A 26,462-nucleotide genomic window follows, 5' to 3' on the forward strand; every position below is an offset into this window, starting at 1 on the left:
TTTGCAGTTGGAAATCGGGTGATGAGCTGTTACTGCTTGCTTCAGGTTGCCGCTGCGAAGGGAACGCACAGGCCACCGAGCCCTCGACTGGGCCAGGGTCCTATCTAAAAAGCAACCGCCTGCAGCGTGTGCCGAGGCACTCCATGTCTGCCAAAACCGTGGGTGGGGAGGACCCCGATTCCCGACATCCACTGGTAGCCCCGTTTGAGTCGGGGTCCTCTTCTTGTCATGCCTTATGCTGAACATGTAACTTGAACTATTTCAGTTCTTTTCTGAAAAGTCTTGTGTTGAATACGGATTTTTTCTCAGAATGATTATCGAAGGAAGGACATTTGTCGTCTCGGGCGGGTACGTATCAGCGATGACATCACATTCCAAGTCGAGTGGGTTCTTTTGACTGACAACTACATACACTATGTACTTTTAGTGCTTCTGGCCTCGGCCGTGCCTGCGTTCGGGACATTGTCAAGTCGGGCGGTAATGCTGCTGTCATTGACATGAACGAGGAAACCGGAGCTGCTCTGGCCAAGGAACTTGGGTCATCCATCCGCTTCTTCCAGTGCGACGTGACGGACACCGAGAGCATTGCGTCCGTCGTGAAGTCAACCCTGGAATGGATCAAGGAGACTGGGAAGCCTCTCGGTGGAATCATCCCCGCTGCCGGGGTTGGAAGTCCGGGTTTGGTAGGTATCTCTGCCATGTCTCCGCGTTGGACTTGAACTGACACTCGCCAGATGCTCGACAAGTCCCTGAACCCACTTTCCTTGTCGTCCATCGACTTTGTCCTCTCCATCAACCTCCGCGGTGTCCTCGATCTCGTGCGCCAGTTCCTTCCTGCTCTCGCTTCTTCCCCGGCCTACGGTCCTGACGGCGAGCACGGTGTTATTGTTATGGTTGCCAGCTCTGCCGCCTTTGATGGTCAGATGGGTCAGGTTTCTTATGCCGCCAGCAAGGGCGCTGTTGCGGCCATGACGCTGCCCATGGCTCGGGATCTATCCCGATTTGGAATCAGAGTCGTCACCATTGCGCCGAGCATGTTTGACTCGGCCATGACGGCCATGATGAGCGACAAGGTGAGGACGGGGTTGAAGAAGGCGATGGAGTTTCCTTCGCGGGCGGGTCAGCCTGAAGAGTTTGCTTCCTTGGCCAGGCAGGCGATTGAGAATGTCATGTTGAACGGTGTAGTTATCCGGCTGGACGGCGCCACGAGGATGCCCAGCAAATTGTAACTTTCACCATCTACACTTACAAAGCCTCACCCAAGTGTGTCTTCAGTCTCCTTGATGGCATTGCTCCAACTCTCTTTACAGCCATGCTGTGACACCGATGTATCATCTGGAAGAACAACTTCAGCCATTGCGCATCCACCCTGATGTGGATGTGGATGTTTAACAAGGGATTCCAGGAAGCCAAACCCGGGGTTGAGCTGGGGCCCAGGGGACGGACAAGGGGTAAAGTGGGGACCGTGTATCTGAACTCCCGACGGTTCGGAACAACCCGACATTGCGGGGTATGAAGCTCCAAGTGGGGCATCTAGATGACGGCATCACCAGCGTGCGGGTGTCGGTTTGCGTCGGTTTCCTTTTGAGCCAAGTTCATCCCATGGGCGCTTTGTCACCGTGCCACGACGAGACATCCTAAAAGATCGGATCTTCCCCCCTGACCGTCATATCGAATGTCGCTCTTGTCCACATCTCTTAGACGCGGTTCCAGGCTCTTCGCAACAATGTCCTCTTCTCCACTAAAGGTCGCAGTCCTCGATGACTACCAGGGCATTTCGGAACCAAAATTCAAGGCTCTGGACTCGTCAAAGTACGAAGTCTCCTTCTTCAAGGACACCCTCCGCCCGTATAACCACCCCGACACTACTCAAGATGTGAAGGATCAGCTTGTCAAGAGGCTGGAGCCCTTCACTGTCATCTGTACGTCCCTTTCGGACTTGCAATTTCCCCATCTCCTTCAACTTCCTTGCATGAGGTCACCCATTTAATCAATTGACACATAATACACTCTCTCTCACAGCAACAATGAGAGAACGCACCCCCTTTCCACGCGAGCTCATCTCCCGCCTCCCTAACCTCAAGCTCCTCCTCACCACCGGCAACCGCAACCTGGGCTTAGACTTGGACGCCTTCAAGGAGCGGGGCATCCCCGTCGCCGGTGCCGTCGACAAGTCCAACCCAGGCAGCGTCGGTTCCGTCAGCACCACCGAGCACTGCGTCACCATGATCCTCGCCGCCGCCCGCAACGTAGCCCAGGACGACCGGGCCGTCAAGACGGGCGGGTGGCAGACCGTTCCCGCCGTCAGCCTGCGGGGCAAGACCTTGGGTACTGTTGGCCTGGGCAGACTTGGCGTGGCGGTGGCCAAGATTATGAGTGTCGCTTTTGGCATGAAGGTCGTTGCTTGGAGCAGCAACCTCACGCAGGAGAAGGCGGACGAGCAGGCTGCCAAGGCCGGCTTGCCGGTGGAGGATGCGCAGACGGGCGAGAAGACGTTCAAGGTGGTCAGCAAGGAGGAGCTGTTTAGTACGGCGGACGTAGTGAGCGTGCATTTGGTTTTGTCGGATCGGTCAAGGGGTGGGATTGCCAAGAAGGATCTGGAGTTGATGAAGAAGACGGCCATCTTTGTGAACACGTCGCGCGGACCGCTCGTGGTCGAGGAGGATCTGCTCCAAGTGTTGGAGCAGGGCATGATCAGGGCTGCGGCGCTGGATGTGTTCAACTTGGAGCCGCTGCCGTTGGATAGCAAGTGGAGGACAACCAAGTGGGGAGAGGATGGGCGGAGCAGAGTGCTGCTTACACCCCATATGGGGTACGTTGAGGAGGATACGCTTTCCGGGTGGTATGATCAACAAATTGAGAACTTGGAGAAATGGGTGAAGGGCGAGCAGTTGAGTTTGAGCTTGTATTAGGTCAAGCTTTTGGAGATGGATAATCAATAAGTATTATTGACCCTCATTCTTCGCTGGCGGCAGGCTGATGATCATCGCGTAAAGCGAAAGCAGACGATTAACCCAGTCTCTTGTGAGCATAAGTCAGTATCTTGCTCTCTTCGCCGGCCTTGATGAAGTCTGCTGAACAGGGACAGGTCTTTCAACTTCTTTCTTGTAGATTGGGCCTGGCCTTTTTCTGACATAGTGAGACCATGATAGAGCGCTGCAGCTTGATGATGTTCTGCACTTCTTCCATGGTGGGCACCTGTTGCTGTACTTTCTTCTGCTGTGGGATATCCATGATGGCTATGTGATGCGGTGTCGAAACTGATGGCTCCTGGGTTTTGACTGACAATTGATTATGATGAACAATGGGAGCTTTGCGTTCTTGTGTTTTTTTGTTTTTTTTGGTTTTTTTGTTTTTTTGTTTTTTTTTTTTTGGGGGGGGGGGGGGGGGGGGGGGTAAATCCTGAAAGTAGCAGAAGCTATCGCCTTGAATGTGTTGCTTCGAAAAGCATTCGTGACCAGAATGATTGTATAAAGAGCTGCCGCTGTTAATGTTGTTGTTGTTGTTGTTGTTGTTGTTGTTGTTGTTGTTGTTGTTGTTGTTGTTGTTGTTGTTGTTGTTGTTGTTGTTGTTGTTGTTGTTGTTGTTGTTGTTGTTGAAGTGTCGCTCTCGCCAGACCAGGAAATGTCAGCCAAGCTTGTGAAGTAACATTGCGAGATACAAGTTATATATGCAGCGGCTGAGGCAATCGCAGCAAAATAGAACCGAGGGTCTTGATCAACTCTAAGTTGTTCTGTGGAGTTTGGATGGAGTTTTGTTCACACCTTACGAGTGGAAAAAAAAAATGCCAAGCATTCCCCCTCCCATCACAAACCCTAACCTCTCTACCTTCACTCAAAGGGTTAGTTTCTACAGCAACAGGTCACTGTCAGCAAGTACGTTGGCTAGTAGTTTGAAATGATAAAGGCGGGTATTGAGGAGACTTATAGTAAAGGAAAAAGAAAAGTTACAGTCGATGACAGTTGAAGTTGAAGCCGTAAGTACCGTACTCGTTATTCCCAAGACAAAAGAACAACCAATGAGGGGCCAACCATGTTGGCCGAGTGAAAAATAGTAAAAGGAAAAGAAACCTCCACCCGAGTTCGGTGGAAGCGATATGTTTGACAAGAGTGGGATTCGAACCCACGCCCTTTCGGACCACGGATTTCTCAGATGAGGATTAAGGGTTAACCTTAACGTGGCGCCTTAGACCGCTCGGCCATCTTGCCTAATATGATAATTTCTTGAAACCCTCACCTCTATATGGTGCTTCAGCAGTCGTAGTTTGGCCCTAGATCAAGGAAGGCAGCATGAACACTAGTGCTGCTAGTAACCTTCGATTTCAATTGAAGTAGTCATGCGATGTGTGGTAGGGTGTAACATTGATTATAACGTGAAAAGGACATGAGTCTCGGTGCGTGTTATTTCGAATAGGACCTATCAACTTCTTGTGTTTTGCGTTGCCACAGCGTGTAGGCGCAACATTATCGGAATTTGAAGTTGACAAACGCTTCCAAAGAGCGACCGACGAAAAAAAGGACGAAAGCGGGGTTCCACTTGCGTAGATTGTACCAGCGTTGATTGGTTCAGGTTGGTACCTTGCATAACGAATCCACCTGCCCCTGGGTAAGGGTCCCTTCCTTCTCTTCCTTTCGACAACTCGCTGCGAACGAAGACAATCCGTCCGACTTTCAAAAACGCACTACTAGTGCAATCACGACGACTCAGGGCAGTCTAAGTCTGATGGGGTCTCAGAGAATTTGAGGGTATCGATACTTTCATACATTACATGTTCCTTCGCTATCATGGCCCTGCCGATGAACCAACTTTTACTGACGTCGGTCTGACTGGTCCCCCGAAATGCGAATTTGGAGCAGGTGGGGCCCTTCGGCTACCGGCAGTCTGCCCCTCGCATTTCGCCGTTAGTCATTTTCACCTTACCATTTTCGCCCTTCGTCCGGGTCAAACGGTCTTGGATCGAGCGGCGAGACCGTTGTTTGTGGGACCTTGAAATCCATCTTTGACTGTGCCGATATTCGTCGCATATCCATCTCGAACTGCCCGTCGCGACCCAGCTGTATCAAGCTCTGCTGGTCCATGCTCTTCCTGTCCGGAAGCTCATCTAGAAACCGCAAAACGAAACAACACGTTAGTGAGCTGACTGGCAACAGGAAGTGGCGGACGGGAAATGAACCACGGAAAGAACTTACCAAACACATTCTCCAACACCGATACAAAAACAAGCAAACCCAACAGCGCAGGAATAAATTGTCCATACGACCATTCCAACTCCGAATCATCCTCCATCCACCCGTTCGCATGCATCCAATCCCTCAGCTCGACTGACGACACCAGCGACGCAAAGCCAACGCCGATATTCGCCAACAGCATGACAGTCCTTATGCCCCACGACCACCGACTCTTCCTCGCTCCCTTCCCGCGCCATCGATGCGCCGCCATGGATAACCCGGCCGCAATCAAGATCAGCAAACTCATCAAGAACAGCGCCTGTCCGTTTGGATGAGAATACTGGTCATACCCATCCACCAACTTTAATCCGGGCGCCAGGATGGCGTGCTTGAAGAAACACTGCGCCGGCAAGATCTGCAAGGGAGTATGGTCCGCGACCGAGGGCATCCCTTTGCCTCCGACGGATCGACTAACGAAAAAGACCATGCCGGACAGGATGAGGTTGGTCAAAATGGTGACAACGCGCAACCCATCGGCAAGCAGGCGCCGACGATGAAAATACTTGCAGTGTACGAGCAGGGCGTTGGCGTGGGTGACGGAGCAGAGGACGAGCCACTGGCCGATGAGATTGAGGTGGTAGGTCGAGAAGGAGCACCAGGTCTTGAGGGCCGCGATGGAGGTGGCCATGCCCAAGACGAGCTGCTGGTCGGACCATGAGATCAGGATGGTATCGGCGATGTTCCACCAGTGTTTGGTCGAGTGCTTCTCGTGGTCGCCTTTATGACTTTGGCCGAAGATCTCATGGCATTCGACGGAGTGGATGAATAACGCCAGTAATGTCGAGGCGGCGAAGGATATGACGAAGCCGACCAAGGTCTATTACATGTAGTATACATTCAGTAATTGTAGGTCAAAGGTGGGTCGGATGACAACAACGAACAACAACTTAACATACAAAAAATAGCGCCAAAAAGAAAAAGAGGGGGATGATTGAGTAAAAGAAGAAGAAGAAAAGAAGTTATATCGACTTACACCGACACCTGCTACATCCGGGTTAGGTTGTAGAGACTGCAACTCCTCCTGGAGCGCAACACTAGTAAAGCCCAATATGTCGTCCGCTACCGTACTCGTATTGTCACGAAAGCCGGCAATGGAGTAGTCGCAGTGGTAATATTCGTCCCCTTTTGGGGCGCAGGTTGATAAGTGAGAGCCCATTGACGATTGACGACCGTAGGGACCGTAAGTAGGAACCGTAAGGACGACGACGACGACGACTCACTGCCAGAACAGGAGGGGCATGGATGCCGGTATCAATCAGGGCAGGATATGTCAAAGGCGACCCAACTATCCACTGATGTGCTGCTCAAAACGAAGGAATTTTGTGAGAAGGAAGGATTGAAGAGAAATTGCGCGGCCATCAGAGCGACAGTGAGAGAACAGGAGGGACTGAAAGGGTGCCTTTGGGGAGAGGGGGGAGGGTTCAAACAGCGCCAGGGATGGTCAAATACCAAGCCATGTAATTTTAAATGTTGGCTGATCCTAGTCTACTTCGGTCCACAGCGACCAGGGTCTGTCCTCGTTTTGGATTGATCCCTCGTGGCCATCCGAAAGTCTAACTTGATTGAGCTTGTCTAGTGTAGGTACGTAGAGGAGCGACATCCCCTGGTCCTGGATGTGATCACGGACATGGGCATGATGTGCAGACACCCGCGGGATGGATGGCAGAGGCAGATCACTAAGTTCATCCCCATCGGGCGGACAAGATTGATAACGACAGCGTCTATATTCGTCATCACAGTAACTTGTAAGCGGACACTTTCTTTTCTATTGAGGTGAAAGTAGCCATTCTTCCATATAACAGACCCGAGCCAATGCAACAACTACTAACAGTACGTACATACAAATCGCTCTAATTGTATAACCATAGCAGAGCATCATAATGAGCAGCCAAACGCCTGGTATCTCGCCATGCCGTGTATTGTGCCTGGATAGCGCGCAATAAGGCAAATCCGTTCAGACAAAAAGTCATCCAAGCTCACAACACCATGCGCCCCTTTTGCAATCGCCGCAGCCGATGTCCCAAAATCCTCTTCCTAAATATCCACCGGTGTGAACCAATTGGGGGATAAAAGTCAGGATAATAGCTCCTTCTCACTATCCTACTAAGTCTTCTCGGATAGAAGTCGGGATAAATATGTCTCGAGACGTTTGCCTTCGCACCCGAGCAGCCATCATACCCCCTTCTCATGTGGTCGTTGTGTCGTACGCGACCGATTCGTTCTGCTTGCTAGCAGAGTTGCTGTCGATCAAGTCCATCCTACTCCTTCTTGACAACCGTGTTTCCCCTGGAATCACCAGATGGTCCGCGAGGGGGCTCGCGGCGGGGCGTATTGCACGGCCTGTAGTAACTTGAATCAGGTCGGCCCGGGTACTGAAAATAGACCGGCGGCGGAGTGAGCCTGCCACGTACTCCAAGAGGTGAACGGGCCCGGTAGCTAGCAGAAATGTTAGAATGGCGGGTTGGGGGGGAGCGTGATCCGGCGCGGTCTTTCTGAATGTGCTCGGACGGGCTTTGGGAAGGCCTTGTGAGACGAGCTCCCATGGCTAATCCCTCGAAAAAGGCTTTGCAAACATCAGGACGATCGGCATAGTTGGGCACCGAGGGCCCGATGTAGTTCTGAAGCATGATCAGAAGCTGAAGCCGCTCACTCTCCTCGGTAGTGCGGCTCGCAGCACCATTCAAGATGCCTGGCTCTCGTTTGACTAAGGGCAAGTTTTGACGAGAGTTGTGCTGACGAGATTTGTTCTGGCGAGAGTTGCTTGTTGACGTGGCCGAGAACCCATTGGCATGGCTAGTCGCGGAGGCCTTGGAAGACGCTGGTGGACGGGACCAGCGCTCCAGTTTTCTCCAAAGCTCCGAATCCCTCAGCGCCTTAACTGCAACAACCGCCTTTGCCATTTGCTCTCCAATATACAAACCGTCAGATTCGACCATGACGTCTCGGAGCTTGACGTTGAAACTGCACTTGCCGCCCACATTTGCACCCAAAACCCATTCAGGGTTAAACCCAAGCGACTGACATCTCAATGAAAGTTTCTTCTTAGCGTTCACATCATAGGAAACTGAAGCCTCTGGCGCTAACAAAGCCTGAGGCTGGTCCTTCTTCGGTCCCCTTGGAACGTTACCAAATGGTATGTTGGTAGAGGGGCGGCTCGCGCTGGTGCTGCGGGTTTGGAGCGTCTGGTCATTCGCGTGCTCAGAGGATCCAACAGAAGGTTTAGCCACGGTTGCAGTGGCTACCTTTGCCTTTGCCTTGCCGGGGGCTTGCAATCCCCCGAAGCCCCCGGGCACATCGCCCTTCACACGCTCCTGACTCTGTGAGAAGAAGGTATGGCCAGCATGGGATCGGAACACCGGCTGAGGGCCGCCCCAGCTGCCCGGGGCACGTGGAGACTTTGTACCCATCAAAGGATTGGCCAGAACAGAGTTCTTGAACCGATCCTGAGGTGTTCCCGGCACGGGCTTTGGGCCGGCCGGCACCTGTGAATGGAGGAGAGAAGACAATGGATTTTTGATGCCAGGTAGCTCTTTAACGACGTCAACCTTTCCGGGCGCAGGGCGAATGACCATTGGCCCTTTTTGAACGCCATCCAACGGCGAACTGCCGGCGGTGTGGGTGGAGGCAATTTCACCTGGCTCTGAGACCTTTTAGTACTGCGAGCACAAATAGAAAGCAAGGTATGAGCGGAAAGAGGTAACAAACCGAGCTCGCTGCTTGAACCACGGTCCGAGACGCGCAGGGGAGGAATATTTTGGAACGTGGGAGCAACTTCGGCGGTGGTTAATCAAAGAACTAGAGGGAATGAGGGTGACAAAGGGAGCAGAGGAATATCCCATACCGGTTCTCTCCCTCCTGACCGACGGGAGCGACGTCTCATTGCTGCTACGCCCAGTTGAAAGTGGGTATGGCGCGGGCAGCTGGGCTAGCAGCTTGTCAATCAGATCGTCGTCTGGCATCTTTCTGATGATGTTGTTTGTCACGCTTCTGTCGTGTCGCGTCGGGAATAGAGTCCTGATTGCTAAGGCGAAGACGAAGAAATGTGATGGAAGCCGATGTGCCGAGAGGAAACCGGCTCAGATTCTTGAACAAGGTGGGGGAAAAAGAAAGAGGCGAAGGTTCGGTGGAGATTGCGAAGGCGCTGCCGTCCTGACTTCGCTGCCCTTTGGAACAACAGGTAAGGAAGGTACGAAGAGTGACCCGACGACGAAAAATCGGACGGAGGCCAGGCAGGAGAGCGGGCCACCCGGATCTGAAATCAGCACGGCGAACTCGGTAATGACTGTACCGTGACCTCTGCCTCAGTACCCCATCCTACTTATCCTAAGTAACATTGCAGAAGACAAACAGACGCCAGCCAAGCCCATGGGACCCAGGATGAAATATGAGGAGCATGTTCAGTATGAACGCGGAAATACCAGGTGGAATATCCAGCAATATCATCATTCTCCGGCTGTGCCGTTATGCCCTTATCCCAAAGAGACCTGTGCATTTTTCTGCGTTCGTCGCCAATTACTTCCCATTTCCAAGCAACCCATGAAGTTGTTTCGCGGGCAGGAGACGGTATGTGTGAGTTTGGCATCCTCAAATTCAACAGAAGTAGCTCGCAACTTCCATCTGATTGACACACAAGCTTGACAAATGGCAGTATCCCCATGCTCGAAATCAAAATAGGGGAAATCGACCTGAGCACAAAGACATGTGGAAAGCTGCGCAGTATGCGCCATAGAGAGTCTACTGTCTCGGTAGTCTAAATAGACGGGTAATTACCATATAAACTATGTACCAAGAGCGCACTCCACGTTGGGAACGCCCTTGATGCCAGAGGGTATGCGTATGACACTCGCTGATGGCCAGGCCCTGAGGCAGCGAGTGTTCCATCAAATAGCTCAGTGAGATGCTAACCAATGAAGCATGAATTGTTCATGGCCAGGATAGTACTTTGAAGGTCGAGGAGGCTTTCCGGAGCTGTTCTGTTGAGGCAAGAAGACTGGTTGTTCGAGAACCAGAGTCCTCGGACTTGCGTCTGGAGCCATCGCTGCCAGATGTGAACATGACATAGTGTTATCCAGTCAAGAGTGCCCAAGAATAAGGATTATGAATGGAAAAGGTGCCAAAATCTGCGCGCGTTGTTGTGGGGTGCAATGTCATCGAAGTGTCCAACGTGAAGGATGTTGTCGTCAAGTTAAGATGTCTTGGCGAAGTCGACAAAGATGCTCATGCATTCCATGTCGACCGTCGGTTCCTGTACCGATTGGTTAGACTTTGTCCCATAGTGGGGCTGAGGCTGTCGGCGATGGTCAAGTCCATTGCTCTGATTTGCTGTTTCAAATGGTGAGGGGATATAAACGTGGAAAGTACCGTAGGATGTGACTGGAAAAGAGGCTTCAAAGATAACCTGAATCATTGAGACCCCATGAAACTGATACCTTTCCCTTTCGCCATCCGAAAAGGCATTGCCTATCATTACCCAACTGGCCCCATCATCACCGACGGCGGTCACACGTTCTCTCGCCTGCGGTGCTTTAGTTGCTGAACTTCCTCTTCCGGGAATCATAGGCTTCACATTGGCAACTACGAATGTATCGACGAGGACAGATTTGGTTGCGAGAGTGTGTGACTGAGGGACCAGCGATACATTCAGATATCAAGCACTGTTGTTGAGGATCAGGGAGACGGTAGGTAGCTCACTCACTCATCGTTTCAGTTATGGCGGGGTTGCCTTCTAGCTCTTGGCGCCAAGACTCCTCTTCACCCTCTCTCCCTATACCATATGGTACACTTGGGCATAGGACCACAGGTCAAAGGGTACTATTTTGACGAAATAGGTTGGATATGCATTAGTGTATAAGGGTAATAGAGTTGTTGTCTATGGACGATGAGTTGGCGATTCATCAGCGAGTCGTCGGTGTGACGTAATTGACCTGAAGCTATCATTTGTCAGCATCAACACCCCGCCATTATTCCCGCAGTGCTCAAGACAACAGACAAGAGAAGCGAAACTTGATATCAAGCTCTCCTTCTCCTTCATACCACTGTGATAGCATCAATTCTTTGGCTCAAAGTTCACACTATCGATTAAACCATCATGGCTTCAGCAATCGTCCTCGGCGCGACCGGTAAGACACTCCTGCGTTCATCACCCGCCATAACTCATGAACTCACCACGTTTCTCCCTCAGGAATTATCGGCCGCGAGTTAATCAAAGAGCTATCCGCCCACCCTTCCCAATGGAAGTCCATCCATGCTCTCTCTCGCTCCAAGAAGGAAGACTTCGGCAGCCCTAGCGTCCAGCAGCACCACATCGACCTGCTCAACTCCGCCCAGGACATGGCCAAGGACCTTTCAGCCATCCGCGACCTAGATGCCGTCGAGCACGTCTTCTTCTGCGCCTGGCTGCAAAAGGCCACGGAGAAAGAAAACGCGGACGTCAACGGTGCCATGCTCCAGAACTTCCTGGACGCCCTTGAAATCACCGGCGCCGTCTCCAAGCTCAAGCGTATTGTTTTGGTCACCGGTTGCAAGCAGTACGGCGTGCACCTGGGCCAGGCCAAGAACCCGATGCTCGAGTCCGACCCTTGGTTGCGCGACGAAAGCAAGTGGCCGCCCAACTTCTACTATCGCCAGCAGGATATCCTCAGGGCCTTCTGCGGCGAGGGAAGCAAGCACCCGGAGATCAGCTGGACTGTGACCTACCCCAACGACGTCATCGGGTATGCCAGCGGTAACTTTATGAACCTGGCTACGGATATCGCCATCTACGCGGCTGTGAACAAGGAGCTTGGTCGGGATCTGGAATTCCCAGGCAACGAGACTTTCTATACCAAGTTCGACGTCTTCACCAGCAGCAAGCTGCACGCGCAGTTCTGCGTGTGGGCGGTGCAGGAGCCCAAGACGGCGAATGAAGGCTTCAACGTGTTCAACGGCGACGTGCAGAGCTGGCAGGATCTGTGGCCTAGAGTGGCACAGTGGTTCGGGATGAAGGTTAAGGCGGACCAATTCGCTTCTCCTGCTCCCAAAGATCTGGCGAATCTGGTCCAGCTCACCGAGAAAGCGCCGCAGCCGGTGACAATGCTGGCGAAGGAGCTCGGACTGGAGGGAGCGAAGTCGATCCCGCCTAGTCAGCTGGAGCAGAGGATCAGTTTGGTGAAGTGGTCCAAGACCGAGGAGGTGAAGCAGGCCTGGAACAGGCTTGCCGAGAGAGAGGGGTTGCAGAAGGATGCTTTGGAGAAGGCGACTTGGGCGTTTACTGACTTTATTTTGGGGAGAAACTATGATGTGGTGGGTAGCATGAGTAAGGCTAGGGAGGCTGGGTGGACTGGGTACGTATTTATCAACACTCCTTTTTTCTCTCTTTCTTCTACGATGATGGACATCCGCTAACGTTAGATCTTCCTCATATCAGATACATGGACACGTGGAAGTCGCTGTCGGACACTTTCGGCGAACTTGAGGCGGCGCGTGTCATCCCCAAGACCCACTGAATCAGCACTACGTGATGCCGTAGGTGAAGTGATTAGATAGAAGCTCTAGAATGCCGCTTGTCCAAAGAATAAGACAGTGAAACCATGAGGGGATTTGTTGTCCACAGTATTAAGATAGAGTGAGCGGTAGGAGATTTTAGGTATAGCGAGACACCGTAAACACTCGGTTGGATACCGCCAGTCAGCTGCATGTACCAACGGAAGTTGCGTGCCGGCGCGTGAATGACAAGAGCACCGGTAGACGTTTGGAAATGCATTCGACTGAAGTCGTAGGTACACCCAAGAATTGGTTAGGGTTGGGTATCTTCCATCATCTTCCATCTTTCGTCTTCAACTTCCGATCACACTAAACGCCCCACGCCTTCAGCCGTCACTGCATCAATGAATCATCGCAAAACACCAATCACTCGGTTGCTCCTTGGCAGTCTGCAAATTGCTCTTCAACCAGCACCGGTGCTTGTTGCCCTTGTCACCATCCAGATAGCCCCAAGAGCAGCCGCTACACCTCTCCATGGCCGCACAGGCATCGATACACTCGGCCATATCGCCGGCGAGGAAGTTGCCGAGGTCGTCTGCGGTGTAGTCGACTCCGCAAAGGCGCAGAAAGCTTTTTGCCAGCCCGGGAATCCTGTGCATCGTGTTGTTGGCGGCGGGACAGTCGGAGTAGGCTGTTGGTCTTGGTTTGTTGATTGATGACGAGGTGGTGCTACTTGGAATGATTGTTGCGGTTGAGACTGCCGTTTGAGAATGACTGGGCATGGGTGAGGGTATAGTGATAGCGTCTTGGATGGTCGATGTAGGAAGGGCAGTTTGTGAGCTATTGCAAGTGTCAGCATAAAATGTAAGTGCGGAAACTCGAAAAAGCTATACCGTACCTTGATGGTCCGGGTGCTGTTGAACTGGACGACGACTTTGACGACCTCGATAAGCCAACACCAAGGCCCACACTCAGGGGAAGCACAATAACAAGCAATATGGCCGCTATAACAATCGCCCAGAGGACACCTCTCCTTATACCCCATCTTTGTTGATACTTGCCGAGACAGCCTCGGTATTCTTCAGCCGGCGGTAGACTGCCGCCAACTGTCGAACGAGAGGCCGCATAACTTCCAGTTACCGATCCGCCTGCAGCAGCTCGCTCAGCCGCAAGGCCCTTTTCGTACTCTGGCGGTGTTGGTGATCCTTCACGAAAGAAAGTATACTGCGAGTCTTCTGCGTTCCCTCGCTCATCCTCCTGGTCATCATCTGCCCAGTATACCTCGGGCACCTTCCCCTGCGTGGGTGAGTTTCTTGGTGACGGTTTTGGTTGAGATCGGTCCATGTGGTGTTTTGGTTGTTCTTGTGTAAAGCGGACGCGGTCTTGGTCTCTGACTTGTTGGGACGGATACGATCCCTGAAGATGCGACAGATCTATTGGGAATCGCTCTGGAGCTCTATGGTAGGGTTGTGGTGTAGGGGCTATGAGAGCCCTGAGGCCATCTCGCTCGCTTGTTGCCGTCTTTGAAGGTGTCTCGTCTGTTGCCGTAGGGGATCGGCGTTGTAGTAAACTCAAAAGATGGTGCTGTCGGAATACGGCGCCGGTGGTTTTCGATTGCGCCGTAGTACATAAGCTGAAGAAGAAAGAAAAGAAGGAGAAAGCACAGAGGCCATCCGGAGCGACAGACAGAACATCACTTGATGAGCACGACTCCGGCACCATGGTCTTCTGGAACAGGTGTTCGCCAAGGCCTCTCCCGAAGTTCCATTCCCTGTCCACCGCAATCTTGCGAAATTGCATCGCGACTTTTACGCTTTGACCCTTTGCCCGATCGGGAGTGTTTTATTGCTAAGGTGACATCACATGTGGGCTCCTTTTCTCTTCTCGCCCGTCTCCGGCGCCGCTAGACTCCTTTGCTGTGCATTTGACCGTTGAACCTCCTCAAATCTCAATGATAAGAAGGATACACGGGACATGTAAGTATAGCAGATGCCCCTGTGCTATAACACATGTTATTGTGTGGTCCGATGGTGCTGAGGCTGTCTGCCCAGGGGAACCTAACGTCGACATTTGTGGTCCTAGACCAACAATGCAACAGGCTATGGCGATGTGGATGTGATATGTAGGTTTTCCGGATCTGCGAGAGGGAAATGAGCGCAGCGAAGCCAGGCATAAGATGAGGCATCTTGATACCTGAAATCCCGGTTGTCTGAACTGCTCACGAAGTCAAGAGGACTAGGCGGCTGAGGGCAAAGTGATTTTCAGATTCGGCCGATGATAACAAATTCGGTATCATGAATGGGAGCGTATAACAAAGCCAACCATGAAAGATGAGTCTAGGAGAAAGATGATGGATTACCAAGCGCTCTGGGGCCTGGAATGACCATCAGTCCTCAGTGGTCGGTGGCTTCGATTCTCTGCAACTGTTCGGTTCCACAAGTTTCTCTGGATGATTGGAGGACTCCGTATCAGGTTCCTTCTCTTCTGATGCTTGCCCCGACAACTTCAAGCCTTCCAATGCTTCAGTAACGTCCGATGCCTGCTTCGATGCCTGGGGGGGTTCTTGTAGTGACGTTTTCGGACTACCTGGGATGTTAGGGGCGTCGTCGCCCTTCCGCCAGTACATGGTCGTGCTGGAGAATATGTAGTTCATGTCGGGAAAAGGGTACTTGGTGTAAGTGGCATCCATCTTGGAGATGGGACCAATGAACTCGTTGAGGCTGGGGTCAAAGTCGACAACCTTTTCCCATTCTTCCAAACCTCCGCCGATAAATGCAGCTGGAAGTGTAGCCAGAGCAAGGTAATACGTGCGAAGCTCCATATGAATGCCATAGACCAAAGTATGTTCATCGACCATGGGAAATGCATCTGGGGTATCGGCAACTTCAAACCCAAGTTCGACACAGAAGTCCTTGTCGATCTGGGTGAACATGGGCTCCTGAATGACACGTTTGATTTTGTGATCACATTGAGATTCTGTCATACAGCATCAGTGATTGAAACCTCCCCAAGGCCATGGCCCACTGAGATACCGACCTAGGAAGTCTACAATGGCGCAAAAGGCTGCGGTCTGCATATGGGCGGTTCGCCTGGCCGCAAAGCTGCCATTGCTAGGATCATAGGGACCAGGCCCAAAACAGATGGCTTTGGTAATGAGTGGATGGTTGGACTCGGATCGAGCAGTGGCAAGCAGGTCCTTCAGGGTCTCCCAGCAATCCGATATCTGCCACTCTTGTCTGGCCGTATTGTGATGCTTGTGGATGTCGCTGACTGTGAATTCGGGGTTTGGATTTGGTCGGATTCCCAGCCCATTCTCCTTGCTCTCATCCGCATCCGTCTTGGGCTTTGGCACATTCCGGATGCGCCCGCGCTTCCGGCTTACTTGACTCCATTCTCCGTCTTGTTGTGGCATTTTTTGAGTTCAAATATGATGTGTTGCAAACATTGACAGCTGTCCATTGTTGTCAGCGGAACTTTGGGCGAGGGACATGCGATAAGAAATGGATTCTGCCTTATCGACTCACCGCCTGCCAGCTTGGAGAGCTGCCGACAGCCGAGAGCTCTTCCCTTGGATGGCCCAAGCTCCATTCCTAGAAGACGGAGCAGTCCACAGCGGGAAAGCTCCTGTCGTTCGGGGGCCCTTGCCGCCCGCTACCGTGCCTTTCCCGTTGTCATCTCGGTGATCTGGTTTTTGTTTCTGCTCGGAGGTCCATGTGGTGTAATAGTACCTACGCTACTATGACTCCAGTCGGGTCTGATCAACCTGCCGAACTCGACGACGATCATTCCAAAATGACTGTCCCAGATCAACACTACTAGTGTGTCTTTTCTTTTCTTCTCTGCCTATCACTAAAAAAAGAATATTATCTTCGCCGGCGGCGATGGGTGGCTTGCTCTCCCGCTACAACTGGCTTTTGGGGATACCATGGTGAGCATGGCCGGGAACCTACCCCTAGGTAGGTAAGCTTGACGCTTACGGTTGCACCAGAACTACCTATCAAAAACACCTCAAGATATCATCTCCGCTGCAAGTCATCATGAACTAGAGGTACCACCCTCCGACTTCTTCCAGAAGGTGTTGCGTATGTACCTGTATCATACACTCCATAGCGCCCCGCGATGGCTTCAACCATTTTCAAAACCTGTGGCACATGGGTCATTTGCCTGCGCATGCGACATTCAAACACCCAAGAACTTAACATTGTTGACCTTCACACTTCGAGCAACCACCAAGTACCTCTTCTTGCCTGTGATTGGACGGTCCCCCCGACTTTGGCGCTTAGCTCTGAAAAAGAATTGGTTGGATCTCGGACCACGGACACGCCAACGGATCACACTGTAACGGGAGAGGGACATTCAGCGATCGACACTACTGTACACTACCGCAGGGTCAAGCCAGCTGTATGTACCTTTTTTATTCCACGAGGAAACATTAACAGAGACAACTCGAGTTGGATTTCATCGTTGACTCTTTTGAGACTTTGATGCAAGTCCCACGATGTTCGATGCCATTCAAAACGGAGCATGGCAAAATCCATCCAGCGAGGTGGTAGCGGCTGCGGCGCTGATCAAGTGTTGGTGATAGTATGTAGCATGCAGCACCGGAGGACGGGGGTTCAATCACATTGGCCGGGTCTTCGACATGAGTTTGCTCCGTCCTAGCGAGTCGCCTGCAGGACCGAGGCGGAACGGTGATCCCATTGGCTGGACAGTCATGATCACTAACAGGGGCCTCGACCTCTCTTCAGCCGTCTTCCCCTTTTCTCTCTTTTGCCGTTGTGAGATTCTCTCAACCTTGTGAGGAGAAGCGTGTGCCGGACTGGGGGTCACATCCACTGGGCAGGGGAGGCAAGGCGGAACCCAAGTCGCTCCCGTCACCAACGGCCCCAGTCCTGTGTGCCGATGGGTCTCTGCTGAGTTGACAAGGCCTGGGCGGCTGCGGCCTGGCGGGATAGGAAGCACAGGATGGTTCGCATTGGTTCATGTCGTGAGATATACCTACCTGCCATGACCCGACTAGTCATTCCTTCGGTCTCTCTCCGAAATTCTTTTCTTCTCATCAGCCCAAAAGCCCCCCCTTCGACATCAAGTCCGAATATCTGACCTGAGACATCCATCAACTCACCATCCAGAACATCGAGAGTATCTTCATCAGTATACGCCAAGTACATCAAACAGGTCACACATCTTGGGTCAGCACAAACTCAGTCGACAGGGTCACGAAAAGCTAGTTCAGGAAACTCGAAAAGAAGAGGAGGACTCCGACTTTGGTTCGGAAGAGGAATACGTGAAGACTCCGGTTCCTCAGACACTCGACTCGATCTCGAACATACACATAACTATACACCATGCTCACATCAACACTCCTCGCCCTCGCCAGCGCGGCGCTGGCTTCCGCCCACACTGTCATCACATACCCCGGGTGGAGAGGCAACAACCTAAAAGACAATGAAGAATTTCCCTACGGCATGCAATGGACATATCCTTGTGAGTACTTATCCCATCCATCGGCCCATCATCTCGAATATCACTCCCTCCCCACGCCCATCCCCATGTCGCTCACCGAACCCACTGGTTAACCATATCCTCTCTCTCTTTTCATACATAGGCGGCGGTCTCACCCTTACCCAGAACCGCACCTACTGGCCCACAACAGGCGGCGCCATCTCTTTCCAACCAGGCTGGTTTCAAGGCCACGCGACAGCCTTTATCTACGTTAACCTCGGCATCGGCAACGACGGTCCCGACGGCGGGCCGAAGAACATGAGTTTCCCCATGGTCAGCCCATTCCAGATCATCGGTCCCGGAAAGAACCCGTACCCGGGCACCTTTTGTCTGCCGCAGGTGTCGACTCCCGCCGGGTTTGAGTTCAAGGAAGGTGATAATGCGACGATTCAGCTTGTGGAGTTGGCGATCCATGGTGCTGCTTTGTATTCGGTATGTTCTTGTTCTCCTCTCTCTCTCTCCTCTTGGGTCTCATTGCCGGCTATCGCGTCGAGGTGATCTACTGGATTGAATGGAAAAAAGTGCAGTGCTGACTTGGAAAAAAAATGTCAATAACAACAGTGCGTCGACATCACCTTCGTTCCCCCCGGTGACCCGCGCGTCGCCCAAGTCAACGAGTCCAACTGCTTCAACAGCACCGACCTTGGCGCCGCCGACCTGTACACCATCAACATCCTCGAGTCCGGCCGCGACAAGCTGGCACTCACCAGTGCCGCTGCCTCGCTCGCCCGGATGGCGGGCTGGATTCCTCTTGTTGCTGGTGGGTTGTGGATGATGCTATAAGCTGCGGCCCCTGGGGAAAAGAGACATCGGTTTGATGGATGTTCATATGGGGCAAAATGAGAAGCGGGTCCGGGATCAAATGATACGATGACACTCAAGAAAAGGAGATGATGATTACTAAAAACACCGACTAACAACAACTCAGAGAGGTCGGGTGGTTGGGTGACTGAGATATGCTGAGATGAGATAATGCGAGGAGATAACAACCTTAGGTTGTCTGGGTGGCTGTTAGGCGCCAACGACAACAACGAGAAGCAGGAATGTATCGATTATATGGAGGACGGATCGATTTGTCCACTAGGCGTTTATCTGGGCAACAGGAAAGGAAGGTGGATTGGAACCAATTCTTTGTTACAAGATTCCCCGGCGCGGGCGACGGCAGGCGCGCGTTTTCAGTTCTTTATTCTGTCGATTTGTATATACCTCTTTCCTCTTTCATCCTCTGCTATTCTCGCGACAATGAAATGAATAAATACTGAACCCGGTCGGTATGAAGTACTGGTTTCTTAGTGAATGTTTCCCGAGTGTACTGTTTGTTGCTTGACGCAAAAGCCTTCCACTTGACCACAATCACTTGACAATGACATTTTTCTGGGTTTATGCATTGACCATGGTTTTGACAAAACTCAAAAAGGTACCATTATCACAGATTTCACTCAACTGTTCGTCTCATCCGCTCACTGCACCGTTTGATCACATCGGATGATCGGTTCGGCGAACAGCCGGGCGCCTACTCGAACATGTCATCGAAAGATACCTACTGCAACCGCCAAATACGTGGCGAGACGATGAGAACGTATTAGCGCACAACCCATGACCAAGTGGTCAGAGTTCAAGATCATCTGTATCTACTGAACGTGCTCAGCTCTACGCCGGCTAGGCTCACTGGTGCTATATGGTAACTGCATTGACCGCCGTCAAATAACCCCTCCATCTCAACATCCCTTGCTATAGTGATATCAGACCCAGGCATTCACTCCTTTTCGACATCCTCACGCCCGAATATACGAGAGACACTCCTGAACAACGTCCTTGAGGCGCTGCTCCCGAGTCTGCCCGATCACCGGAGTCAACCAAGCATCAACTCCCTGCTTCTTCGCCTCCGCTACCGGCTGTGGGCCAATAGAAAGAACCATGCCGAGCGCCATTAGAGCGCGGAACAGGACTTCAGGATCCTTCTGCTTACGCACGGTTGCCTCGACAATCATGATAAGAAGCGCAATTTCGTCCAAGTTCGCATCCAACTTCCTCTCTCTGTAAAATAGGCAAGCAAAGTTGAAGGCCGCTGAAGTCAGGGCAATCTGGAAATTGTTGTTTTCGGCGCCAATCACGCCCTTATCCCCGTCGAGACCAACAATGTGCCCCATAAAGGAAAGAATAATGCCGGCCTTGCTGGCTACGAGCTTCCGGCCGTCGTCAAGCTTGAAGAGGTTGACAATGGTACGAAGAGCCATCATGACGCTATTAGCATTTGCTTTTGTTGCGTCAAGCTTGTTGGCGATAAAGTCGCTCAGTGAGCCGTCTGCAGTTACAGTGTCCTCCACGTCAAGTGCTCCCCTGACCGCAATGTCGATGATGTCGCCATAGCGGTCGTCTGTGATGGAAGCCGCGGCAGGCCAGGCAGCGAGGCAACGGAGAATATCTAGCGCTGGCAACCTGTCCGCGTACGGCCACTGAGTGACGAGTGTGAGGAGAATGGGTTTTGATGCGTCCAAGTTGGCCAACTTTCCGGCAGCAGAAGCTGGCTGAAGCAGCTGCTTGACAAGCTCCGAAAGAATCTCAACGTTATCGGGGTTCATCGCGATATGCTTGTTCCCGGCCTGAATGTGCTTGGTGTTGAGCGTCTTGAGTCTAGCAAGGGCCGGCTCAAGTTTGCCGTTGGTCAAACTGAGGAACTCGGTATGCGGCAAGTATTTAGGCTTTGCAGGTTGACTGTCCTGGCCAGGTATGTACCTAGAGTCGGTACCGTAAGGGTCGCTCGAGGGGGCCTCCTGAGCTTGTCCTAGGGTGGCACCCTGAGTATTTTGTGTGATGAAGTTGGCGACGTTGTCGAGATACGAGATCGGGAGTTCATTATCACCAAGGAACTTGGTGGCCGCGTCGTACGGATTCTGCGACAGGTTGTAAGGAAGCTTCAGTGGTGGCTTGCCATCCTCAATATCCACGTCGAAGACGTAATCGTACTCGGCGCCATTGTACGACACCTTTTTGCCACTGCTACCAGCAGAATCAACGACTGTTCCGACGTGGATCCACTGTTGTTGACCTGAGTGACATGTTAGCTTGGTTCACAGACTAAGGGCAGGCTAGTTGCACTCACCCATGGACCATTGGTAGGCGCCAATGGTGCCATCCTCCTCCCTAATCATCTTGATCTGGCCATCCTTGGTCCCGGAATTGGTTTGCATCCAGTCCTTGGTATCAAGCTTCTCCTTGTTGATATTAGAGCCGACCTGCTGCTGTGGGATTGCAGAGCTTCGGACAGACTCTTCAAACTGGGCGATGGTTTCGGTGTCCGCTGTCCGATCAGCGCTCCGGGTAAAGACACGAACCATGTTGTCGCTAGCACCGGACACAATGTCGCCATTTTCGGAACAGACGGCCACAGTCCACACCGAGATGGCAGGGTGTGTAATAGTCTGGATGCACTCGGAACCCCTCCAGATCCTCAAAGTGCGGTCTTCTCCAGAACTGACAATTTCGCCGGTAGGTAGGGCGGCAAGTGAGTAGATGAAGCTGTCGTGGCCCTGAAGATTGCCCACCTCTTTTCCTGACAACTTCCATAGCCGAATGACGCTATCATTACCGGCACTGGCGAAATCAGCACCGCTGGGGTGCCCCTTCAGGCCTGAGGGAAGCTTGCATAATGCGCGCACGACATCACCGGTACTGAGGGTGCGTGAAGCTTCGATTTCGAGGCCCGTGGCGCCTTTTAGTCGGAATATCCGTACGTTGTTATCGGCGCTGCCGGTAATAATGGTATCCGCGTCGTATGCGAGGACTGTCCAGACACCTCTGTTGTCCATGTTATGGACGAGCACATGGGCCATCTCCCAAGTAGCAGTATTCCAAACGATCGCTTTGCCATCCCAGCTGCCAGAAACAAGCCATTTTCCGTCGGGCGAGACGTCGAGTGTGCACACGTTGTGGCCATGTCCAACTAGGAGTCGCTCGGCATTAATATCAGGTGTCGCATTCGGCTTCTTGACCTCGATGATGGGCTCGGCGCCGCCTGAAACAACCAGGCCGTCGGGGTATTCGCCAGTAGGTGGGATGAAGGTGAGAGAGTTGATGTAGCCGTGACCTTGACTAATGATAGTGTCGTCGAAGGGTGACTGGCTTGTCGCCTTGCGCCAAAGTCGAACAGTGTGATCTCGGGAGGCAGAGAGGACGACGTTAGCTGCTGGAAAGCTAACTGCCCGAACCTGGGTGACGCACGTGTTAGCTTTGAATGACGGGCCTCTTGATCGCCGTACTGACATCAGATTCGTGGCCCTTTAGTTGGGCTGAGAGCTTGAACTCCTGCACCATCTTTATTGTTGTTGTTGTTGTTGTTGGGACCTCGGCCGATAATGACGGGTCAGATACGGGGGCGGGGTTCAGTCGTGGCGGCGAGCGTGCTCCTTGAGTCGACAATGGGACAACGCTGGCGTACACGGGTCTCAGAAGGGCAATATAAGTCGTGGTTCGGTGCTCGAGCAGGTTGAGGGTGGAATAGCACGTAAAATGGAAGAGAAAGGGACGCGCTTGATTTGTAAGAAAACCGAGGGTATACTGATGTTGGGAAAATAGAAGGAATGGGAATTGGGTCGAAGTTCCGATGGCAGGAGCGGTCCTCAGCTTCCTCCCTGCGAACCTGACAGATGACGAACTGGAGTTGCGGATACCACTCGTATCGATATCGGCAGGGGCGGTTGGCGGGGCATCACTGTCGCTCGGGTCGTTGAACGTTGCCTGTGTTAAGGTTCCCGTCCTGTTGACGCACCTGGCAGGACGAGGCGGGGGAGATTGAGCCACTGGGGCCCAGGGGGTTAGGTTGATACACTAGTAAGTACGGACAGGAGAGATTCGTCTGGTCAATCCTTCCCTTGCCCTTTTGCTATGTACATTACTAGTTCAGGTGACTGAGCCTCGCCGGGCTGCAATCACGTCACTTTCATTTAGACTATTTACCCTATCATTGTAGTTTGGAGGTGTCAAAAAAATCCCGTCTTCAGGTATTGTAAAGGTTGACGATTGTGTACGCCTCAACTTACAAGCTCAGGTTCCAGACGTTGACATATCATCACAGCGATTCACATATCACTAGAACCCTGCAAGTTACGAGTACTTAGAAACAACAACATAGTACATTTACAGTGCAGATAGTTGCCTTGATATTCTATACTTATTCGGTAAACACCTCCCTGGTCTTGTTGGTTCCTTCAATCTCAAATGGCGATAGAACCTGGGGCTGTCATCGATCTGATAGCTTCCGCGTTGCCCCTGCTGAAGCCTGCAGGCAGGCATAGAGGTAGGCTCGCGGCCGCCCCCTGCCTGCCGGTGGCACCCGCTTGCAGCGGGTAGTCCCTACAGACTCCGCAAGGGGCATCTGTGACGGAGGGGACACCCTAAACGGCAACCAGGTGCCACCAGTGCATCGCCCCGTTGCAGCCAGAGCAAACGCCAAACCCATTCTTTCTCCTCTTAATTACCTACTCTTGACGGCGCCACGACCTAGCATAGAGATATGATCACCTCTCTGGCATCATCTCTCCATTTCTTTTCCGGTTAAATACGACGATTTTGGGCTCTCCCTCTTCACGACCGTTACGCTTTCCATTCCTTTGTCCGACTCTTCGACTCGACTTCGTTGCGAAACTGACGATAGATTTGCCCCTCCTGGCTTTGCTCATCATACACGGCGTCATCACCAACGTTTTCTTCGATACTCCAGGCCGCCCCTCCACGCATACTCCTCACTAATCGACGGGACTCACTGCCTCTATTTCTCTTCAAGGGACGACCGCCGTTCAGGCTTCTTATATCCTGCTTCAGTCCTTACATATTACTACATCACGATCCACAATGACCGAACCCGCGCGCCGCCAGACAGTCCCTTTGACCTGCCATGGCCACTCGCGGCCTGTCACCCACTTGAGCTTCTCCCCACTTGAAAAGGAAGATTCCTACTACATGATCTCTTCTTGCAAAGGTACTCACGGGTCTTTTACGGGTTAGCCAACACCTATACATGAAGACGGTTACTGACGTGGCTCTTCACTACAGATGGCAACCCCATGCTCCGCGACGGCCAAACTGGTGATTGGATCGGCACCTTTCTAGGGCACAAGGGAGCTACATGGCAAGCAAGGCTTAGCCCTGATGCATCGACCGCTGCCACCTCGTCTGCGGACTTCAGTGCCAAGATCTGGGACACCCACACCGGCGAACTGCTCTATGTCCTCAAGCATGACCATATTGTCCGCGCCATTGCCTATCCGTACGAAAACTCTGGGCTGCTGGCAACTGGCGGATACGAGAAGAAGCTTCGCATCTTTGACCTGGCGGATCAGAGGCCGGCGACTTCACCAACGGGCACCAGCCCCGAACCAGTCACAATTGACGCATCCAAAGCCTTTGAGATTGGCGAAGGGGTACACAAAGATATCATCAAGTTCATCGTCTGGGCTCGCGACCCCAACGTAATCATCACCGCGTCTGGCGATACGCTGCGCTGGTTCGATCTTCCCTCTCGTCGTTGTGTGCGTGAGGCGAAACTGGAAGGCGAGATCAAGTCATGCGAGCTGGTTTCACTTGCGCCTTCGCATAGCGCTCCCACCGACATCGGCGGCGGTTTGCCTGTTCTGGCGGTGGCTGCGGGAAAAACCGCCTATTTTTGGGGTGGAAGCCGAGCTGAGGATGAGCTCAAGAGGATCACGCTTCCCCATGGAATTGCTAGTGTTGGGCTGGACCTAAAGGGTAGAAAATTTGTTGTTGGCGAAGAACCGGGTACTTGGGCTCGCGTCTACACCTGGGACGAGGGCCAGGAAATTGATGTGCACAAGGGCCACCACGGCCCTATCTGGTCCATTGCGTTCTCTCCCGACGGCAATTTGTATGCAACTGGGTCAGAGGATGGCACAATCAAGATGTGGAAGAACTGTGACGGCTATTACGGGCTCTGGCGTGGGGGTGTATCCGGCAGTGGCACCGACTAGGAGAAGAAGCATCAATGCCCCGATTTTGGCTCAGCGAAGGAGTACTCTTCCCAACAGACGACGGGTGTATTCAAGGATATCACCAACCAAGGCGTTGCTATGCCTGATGTTCTTGATCTTCTCAGCTTCGAGGTTCCGGTCACATCGGCCGTGAATCCTCACTCTGATCTACTCCTCAGCTATTCGCCAAACAAGTACGATAAGCCCCTTTCACCCGTCCGTCTGAGGCGTCACGCCAACAAGATATCTCCTCTCAGGTTTGAGATTGATGTCGAGTCACCCCCCAATACCACTTCCGACCTTTTGCTCAGCTTTTCGCCGAATAAGTACGATAAGCCCTTGTCGCCTGTTCGTTTGACCCGTAATACCAGACCGGCATCCACCCTGCGTTGAGCTATGTTCGAGATCCGCTTGAAGCTACAAAGCACATACATATTGGGCTGTGGCTAGGTACCTCTGATTATGCAGTATTCTTCTCGACAGCATCTGGGCTGGCAAGGTCTTCCAAGGGTATTGCTGCTATGCCAAGACATACTCTGTTGCGCAAGGCAGATGAAAGAAATCGTGATTATGGATGGCAGAGACACTTGTATCAGAAGATAGACGTCCCGTATATGCTCGTAGGCGTGGGATCATCTTATCTTATATCATGCTGGTTATTATGCTTTGCTCATTTGTGTTTACCAAATCAGGAGGTCAAGATGTCAAAGGGGTCATAATTCGTTAGTGTTGCCCACTCGAGACTCGACGAGGACATGGAAATACCAAACAATTAGAAATCCGCATAGTGTTCCCAGCCAAAGTGTTGTGATCTGATTCGTTTAGTGGCGAGATTCACACACTTGATCGAGCAATGACCAGACGGCACATTACATCATCCAGCTGCCACACAATCAATTGTTTCCCATTGTGGTTTTACCCTACACAAGTAGTCATGCCACTGCACGACCATTCAGTCGCCAACTTGCATCCGCTTTGACTCACTTGCCGGGTTTGTGCAACACTCCTTCCCCAAGTTCAAGGGAGAGCATCATATAAAAGCTGAAGGGACCCCCAAACTCTTTCCATCTCCAATCTTGAGCCAAATCGATTCACTCGCCACGACATTCTCTTCTACCCTGAACTCACTCCAATGCTATCATAGCCTTTGTCCCAAATACTTTCTTAGACTGTCAAACCTTCATTTTTCAACCATGGGTCGCAGCTACGACAAGGCGGCCAGGGCCACCAATATTGAACCTCCCTTGCAGTGGACCGACCAGACCACGCACAAGTATTGCGGCAA

The 26,462-nt window shown here is 52.2% G+C and overlaps 10 protein-coding genes and 1 non-coding gene across 11 annotated transcripts; 5 read left to right on the forward strand and 6 right to left on the reverse strand.

Annotated features, from left to right (window-relative positions):
- The first annotated feature begins 77 nt into the window (after positions 1 to 77).
- On the forward strand, positions 78 to 3,325 carry B0T23DRAFT_410737 (uncharacterized protein). The gene is made up of 5 exons (XM_062839415.1): positions 78 to 348; positions 428 to 683; positions 735 to 1,225; positions 1,714 to 1,922; positions 2,023 to 3,325. The coding sequence occupies exons 1-5, from the start codon at positions 311 to 313 to the stop codon at positions 2,910 to 2,912; spliced, it is 1,884 nt and encodes a 627-aa protein (XP_062695578.1). The 5' UTR covers positions 78 to 310; the 3' UTR covers positions 2,913 to 3,325.
- A 776-nt stretch (positions 3,326 to 4,101) lies between these two features.
- Positions 4,102 to 4,208, reverse strand: B0T23DRAFT_t108. The gene has a single exon. It is a non-coding gene; the product is annotated as a tRNA-Leu (tRNA).
- A 442-nt stretch (positions 4,209 to 4,650) lies between these two features.
- Positions 4,651 to 6,612, reverse strand: B0T23DRAFT_374036 (uncharacterized protein). The gene is made up of 3 exons (XM_062836833.1): positions 6,202 to 6,612; positions 5,190 to 6,045; positions 4,651 to 5,101 (listed from the first exon to the last, which is right to left on the reverse strand). The coding sequence occupies exons 1-3, from the start codon at positions 6,382 to 6,384 to the stop codon at positions 4,917 to 4,919; spliced, it is 1,224 nt and encodes a 407-aa protein (XP_062695579.1). The 5' UTR covers positions 6,385 to 6,612; the 3' UTR covers positions 4,651 to 4,916.
- A 672-nt stretch (positions 6,613 to 7,284) lies between these two features.
- Positions 7,285 to 9,390, reverse strand: B0T23DRAFT_80835 (uncharacterized protein). The gene is made up of 3 exons (XM_062841823.1): positions 9,070 to 9,390; positions 8,934 to 8,999; positions 7,285 to 8,868 (listed from the first exon to the last, which is right to left on the reverse strand). The coding sequence occupies exons 1-3, from the start codon at positions 9,185 to 9,187 to the stop codon at positions 7,487 to 7,489; spliced, it is 1,566 nt and encodes a 521-aa protein (XP_062695580.1). The 5' UTR covers positions 9,188 to 9,390; the 3' UTR covers positions 7,285 to 7,486.
- Positions 9,391 to 11,316: 1,926 nt separating this feature from the next.
- On the forward strand, positions 11,317 to 13,061 carry B0T23DRAFT_438083 (NAD(P)-binding protein; the record flags this gene model as incomplete). Its single annotated transcript, XM_062840646.1, has 3 exons — positions 11,317 to 11,347; positions 11,410 to 12,550; positions 12,634 to 13,061. The coding sequence occupies 3 exons, from the start codon at positions 11,317 to 11,319 to the stop codon at positions 12,710 to 12,712; spliced, it is 1,251 nt and encodes a 416-aa protein (XP_062695581.1). The 3' UTR covers positions 12,713 to 13,061.
- A 29-nt stretch (positions 13,062 to 13,090) lies between these two features.
- Positions 13,091 to 14,033, reverse strand: B0T23DRAFT_402466 (uncharacterized protein; the record flags this gene model as incomplete). The annotated part of the gene is made up of 2 exons (XM_062838671.1): positions 13,091 to 13,529; positions 13,588 to 14,033. 2 exons carry the CDS (start codon positions 14,031 to 14,033, stop codon positions 13,091 to 13,093), a joined length of 885 nt encoding a protein of 294 aa, XP_062695582.1.
- A 1,042-nt stretch (positions 14,034 to 15,075) lies between these two features.
- B0T23DRAFT_312421 (uncharacterized protein) lies at positions 15,076 to 16,101 on the reverse strand (the record flags this gene model as incomplete). The annotated part of the gene is made up of 2 exons (XM_062834686.1): positions 15,076 to 15,665; positions 15,726 to 16,101. 2 exons carry the CDS (start codon positions 16,099 to 16,101, stop codon positions 15,076 to 15,078), a joined length of 966 nt encoding a protein of 321 aa, XP_062695583.1.
- Positions 16,102 to 16,250: 149 nt separating this feature from the next.
- Positions 16,251 to 17,057, forward strand: B0T23DRAFT_374042 (uncharacterized protein). The gene is made up of 2 exons (XM_062836834.1): positions 16,251 to 16,617; positions 16,678 to 17,057. Exons 1-2 carry the CDS (start codon positions 16,615 to 16,617, stop codon positions 17,029 to 17,031), a joined length of 357 nt encoding a protein of 118 aa, XP_062695584.1. The 5' UTR covers positions 16,251 to 16,614; the 3' UTR covers positions 17,032 to 17,057.
- A 798-nt stretch (positions 17,058 to 17,855) lies between these two features.
- Positions 17,856 to 19,072, forward strand: B0T23DRAFT_80890 (uncharacterized protein). Its single transcript, XM_062841824.1, has 3 exons — positions 17,856 to 18,176; positions 18,298 to 18,626; positions 18,756 to 19,072. The coding sequence occupies exons 1-3, from the start codon at positions 18,038 to 18,040 to the stop codon at positions 18,975 to 18,977; spliced, it is 690 nt and encodes a 229-aa protein (XP_062695585.1). The 5' UTR covers positions 17,856 to 18,037; the 3' UTR covers positions 18,978 to 19,072.
- Positions 19,073 to 19,969: 897 nt separating this feature from the next.
- Positions 19,970 to 22,508, reverse strand: B0T23DRAFT_426450 (PUL domain-containing protein; the record flags this gene model as incomplete). The annotated part of the gene is made up of 3 exons (XM_062839986.1): positions 19,970 to 21,243; positions 21,298 to 22,402; positions 22,458 to 22,508. 3 exons carry the CDS (start codon positions 22,506 to 22,508, stop codon positions 19,970 to 19,972), a joined length of 2,430 nt encoding a protein of 809 aa, XP_062695586.1.
- A 1,536-nt stretch (positions 22,509 to 24,044) lies between these two features.
- B0T23DRAFT_438089 (WD40-repeat-containing domain protein) lies at positions 24,045 to 26,016 on the forward strand (the record flags this gene model as incomplete). Its single annotated transcript, XM_062840647.1, has 3 exons — positions 24,045 to 24,171; positions 24,246 to 25,145; positions 25,212 to 26,016. 3 exons carry the CDS (start codon positions 24,045 to 24,047, stop codon positions 25,568 to 25,570), a joined length of 1,386 nt encoding a protein of 461 aa, XP_062695587.1. The 3' UTR covers positions 25,571 to 26,016.
- Between the last annotated feature and the right edge of the window lie 446 nt (positions 26,017 to 26,462).

The sequence above is a fragment of the Neurospora hispaniola genome (assembly GCF_033458365.1).
Source record: "Neurospora hispaniola strain FGSC 10403 chromosome Unknown B0T23scaffold_2, whole genome shotgun sequence".
Taxonomy (NCBI): domain Eukaryota; kingdom Fungi; phylum Ascomycota; class Sordariomycetes; order Sordariales; family Sordariaceae; genus Neurospora; species Neurospora hispaniola.

Excerpts from the sequence above, each read along its gene's own strand:
- B0T23DRAFT_410737 (XM_062839415.1), top strand. The coding sequence starts at position 311 with ATGATTATCGAAGGAAGGACATTTGTCGTCTCGGGCGG. Across the intron at positions 349-427 it reads ACATTTGTCGTCTCGGGCGG|TGCTTCTGGCCTCGGCCGTG; the intron begins GTACGTATCAGC and ends ATGTACTTTTAG. Across the intron at positions 1,923-2,022 it reads GGAGCCCTTCACTGTCATCT|CAACAATGAGAGAACGCACC; the intron begins GTACGTCCCTTT and ends TCTCTCTCACAG.
- B0T23DRAFT_374036 (XM_062836833.1), bottom strand. The coding sequence starts at position 6,384 with ATGGGCTCTCACTTATCAACCTGCGCCCCAAAAGGGGACGAATATTAC. Across the intron at positions 6,046-6,201 it reads CGGATGTAGCAGGTGTCGGT|ACCTTGGTCGGCTTCGTCAT; the intron begins GTAAGTCGATAT and ends TACATGTAATAG. Across the intron at positions 5,102-5,189 it reads GGTGTTGGAGAATGTGTTTG|ATGAGCTTCCGGACAGGAAG; the intron begins GTAAGTTCTTTC and ends TGCGGTTTCTAG.
- B0T23DRAFT_80835 (XM_062841823.1), bottom strand. The coding sequence starts at position 9,187 with ATGCCAGACGACGATCTGATTGACAAGCTGCTAGCCCAGCTGCCCGCG. Across the intron at positions 9,000-9,069 it reads GGTCAGGAGGGAGAGAACCG|TTGCTCCCACGTTCCAAAAT; the intron begins GTATGGGATATT and ends CCACCGCCGAAG. Across the intron at positions 8,869-8,933 it reads TGGTTCAAGCAGCGAGCTCG|AGCCAGGTGAAATTGCCTCC; the intron begins GTTTGTTACCTC and ends AAAAGGTCTCAG.
- B0T23DRAFT_80890 (XM_062841824.1), top strand. The coding sequence starts at position 18,038 with ATGCTCACATCAACACTCCTCGCCCTCGCCAGCGCGGCGCTGGCTTCC. Across the intron at positions 18,177-18,297 it reads CATGCAATGGACATATCCTT|GCGGCGGTCTCACCCTTACC; the intron begins GTGAGTACTTAT and ends TTTCATACATAG. Across the intron at positions 18,627-18,755 it reads ATGGTGCTGCTTTGTATTCG|TGCGTCGACATCACCTTCGT; the intron begins GTATGTTCTTGT and ends CAATAACAACAG.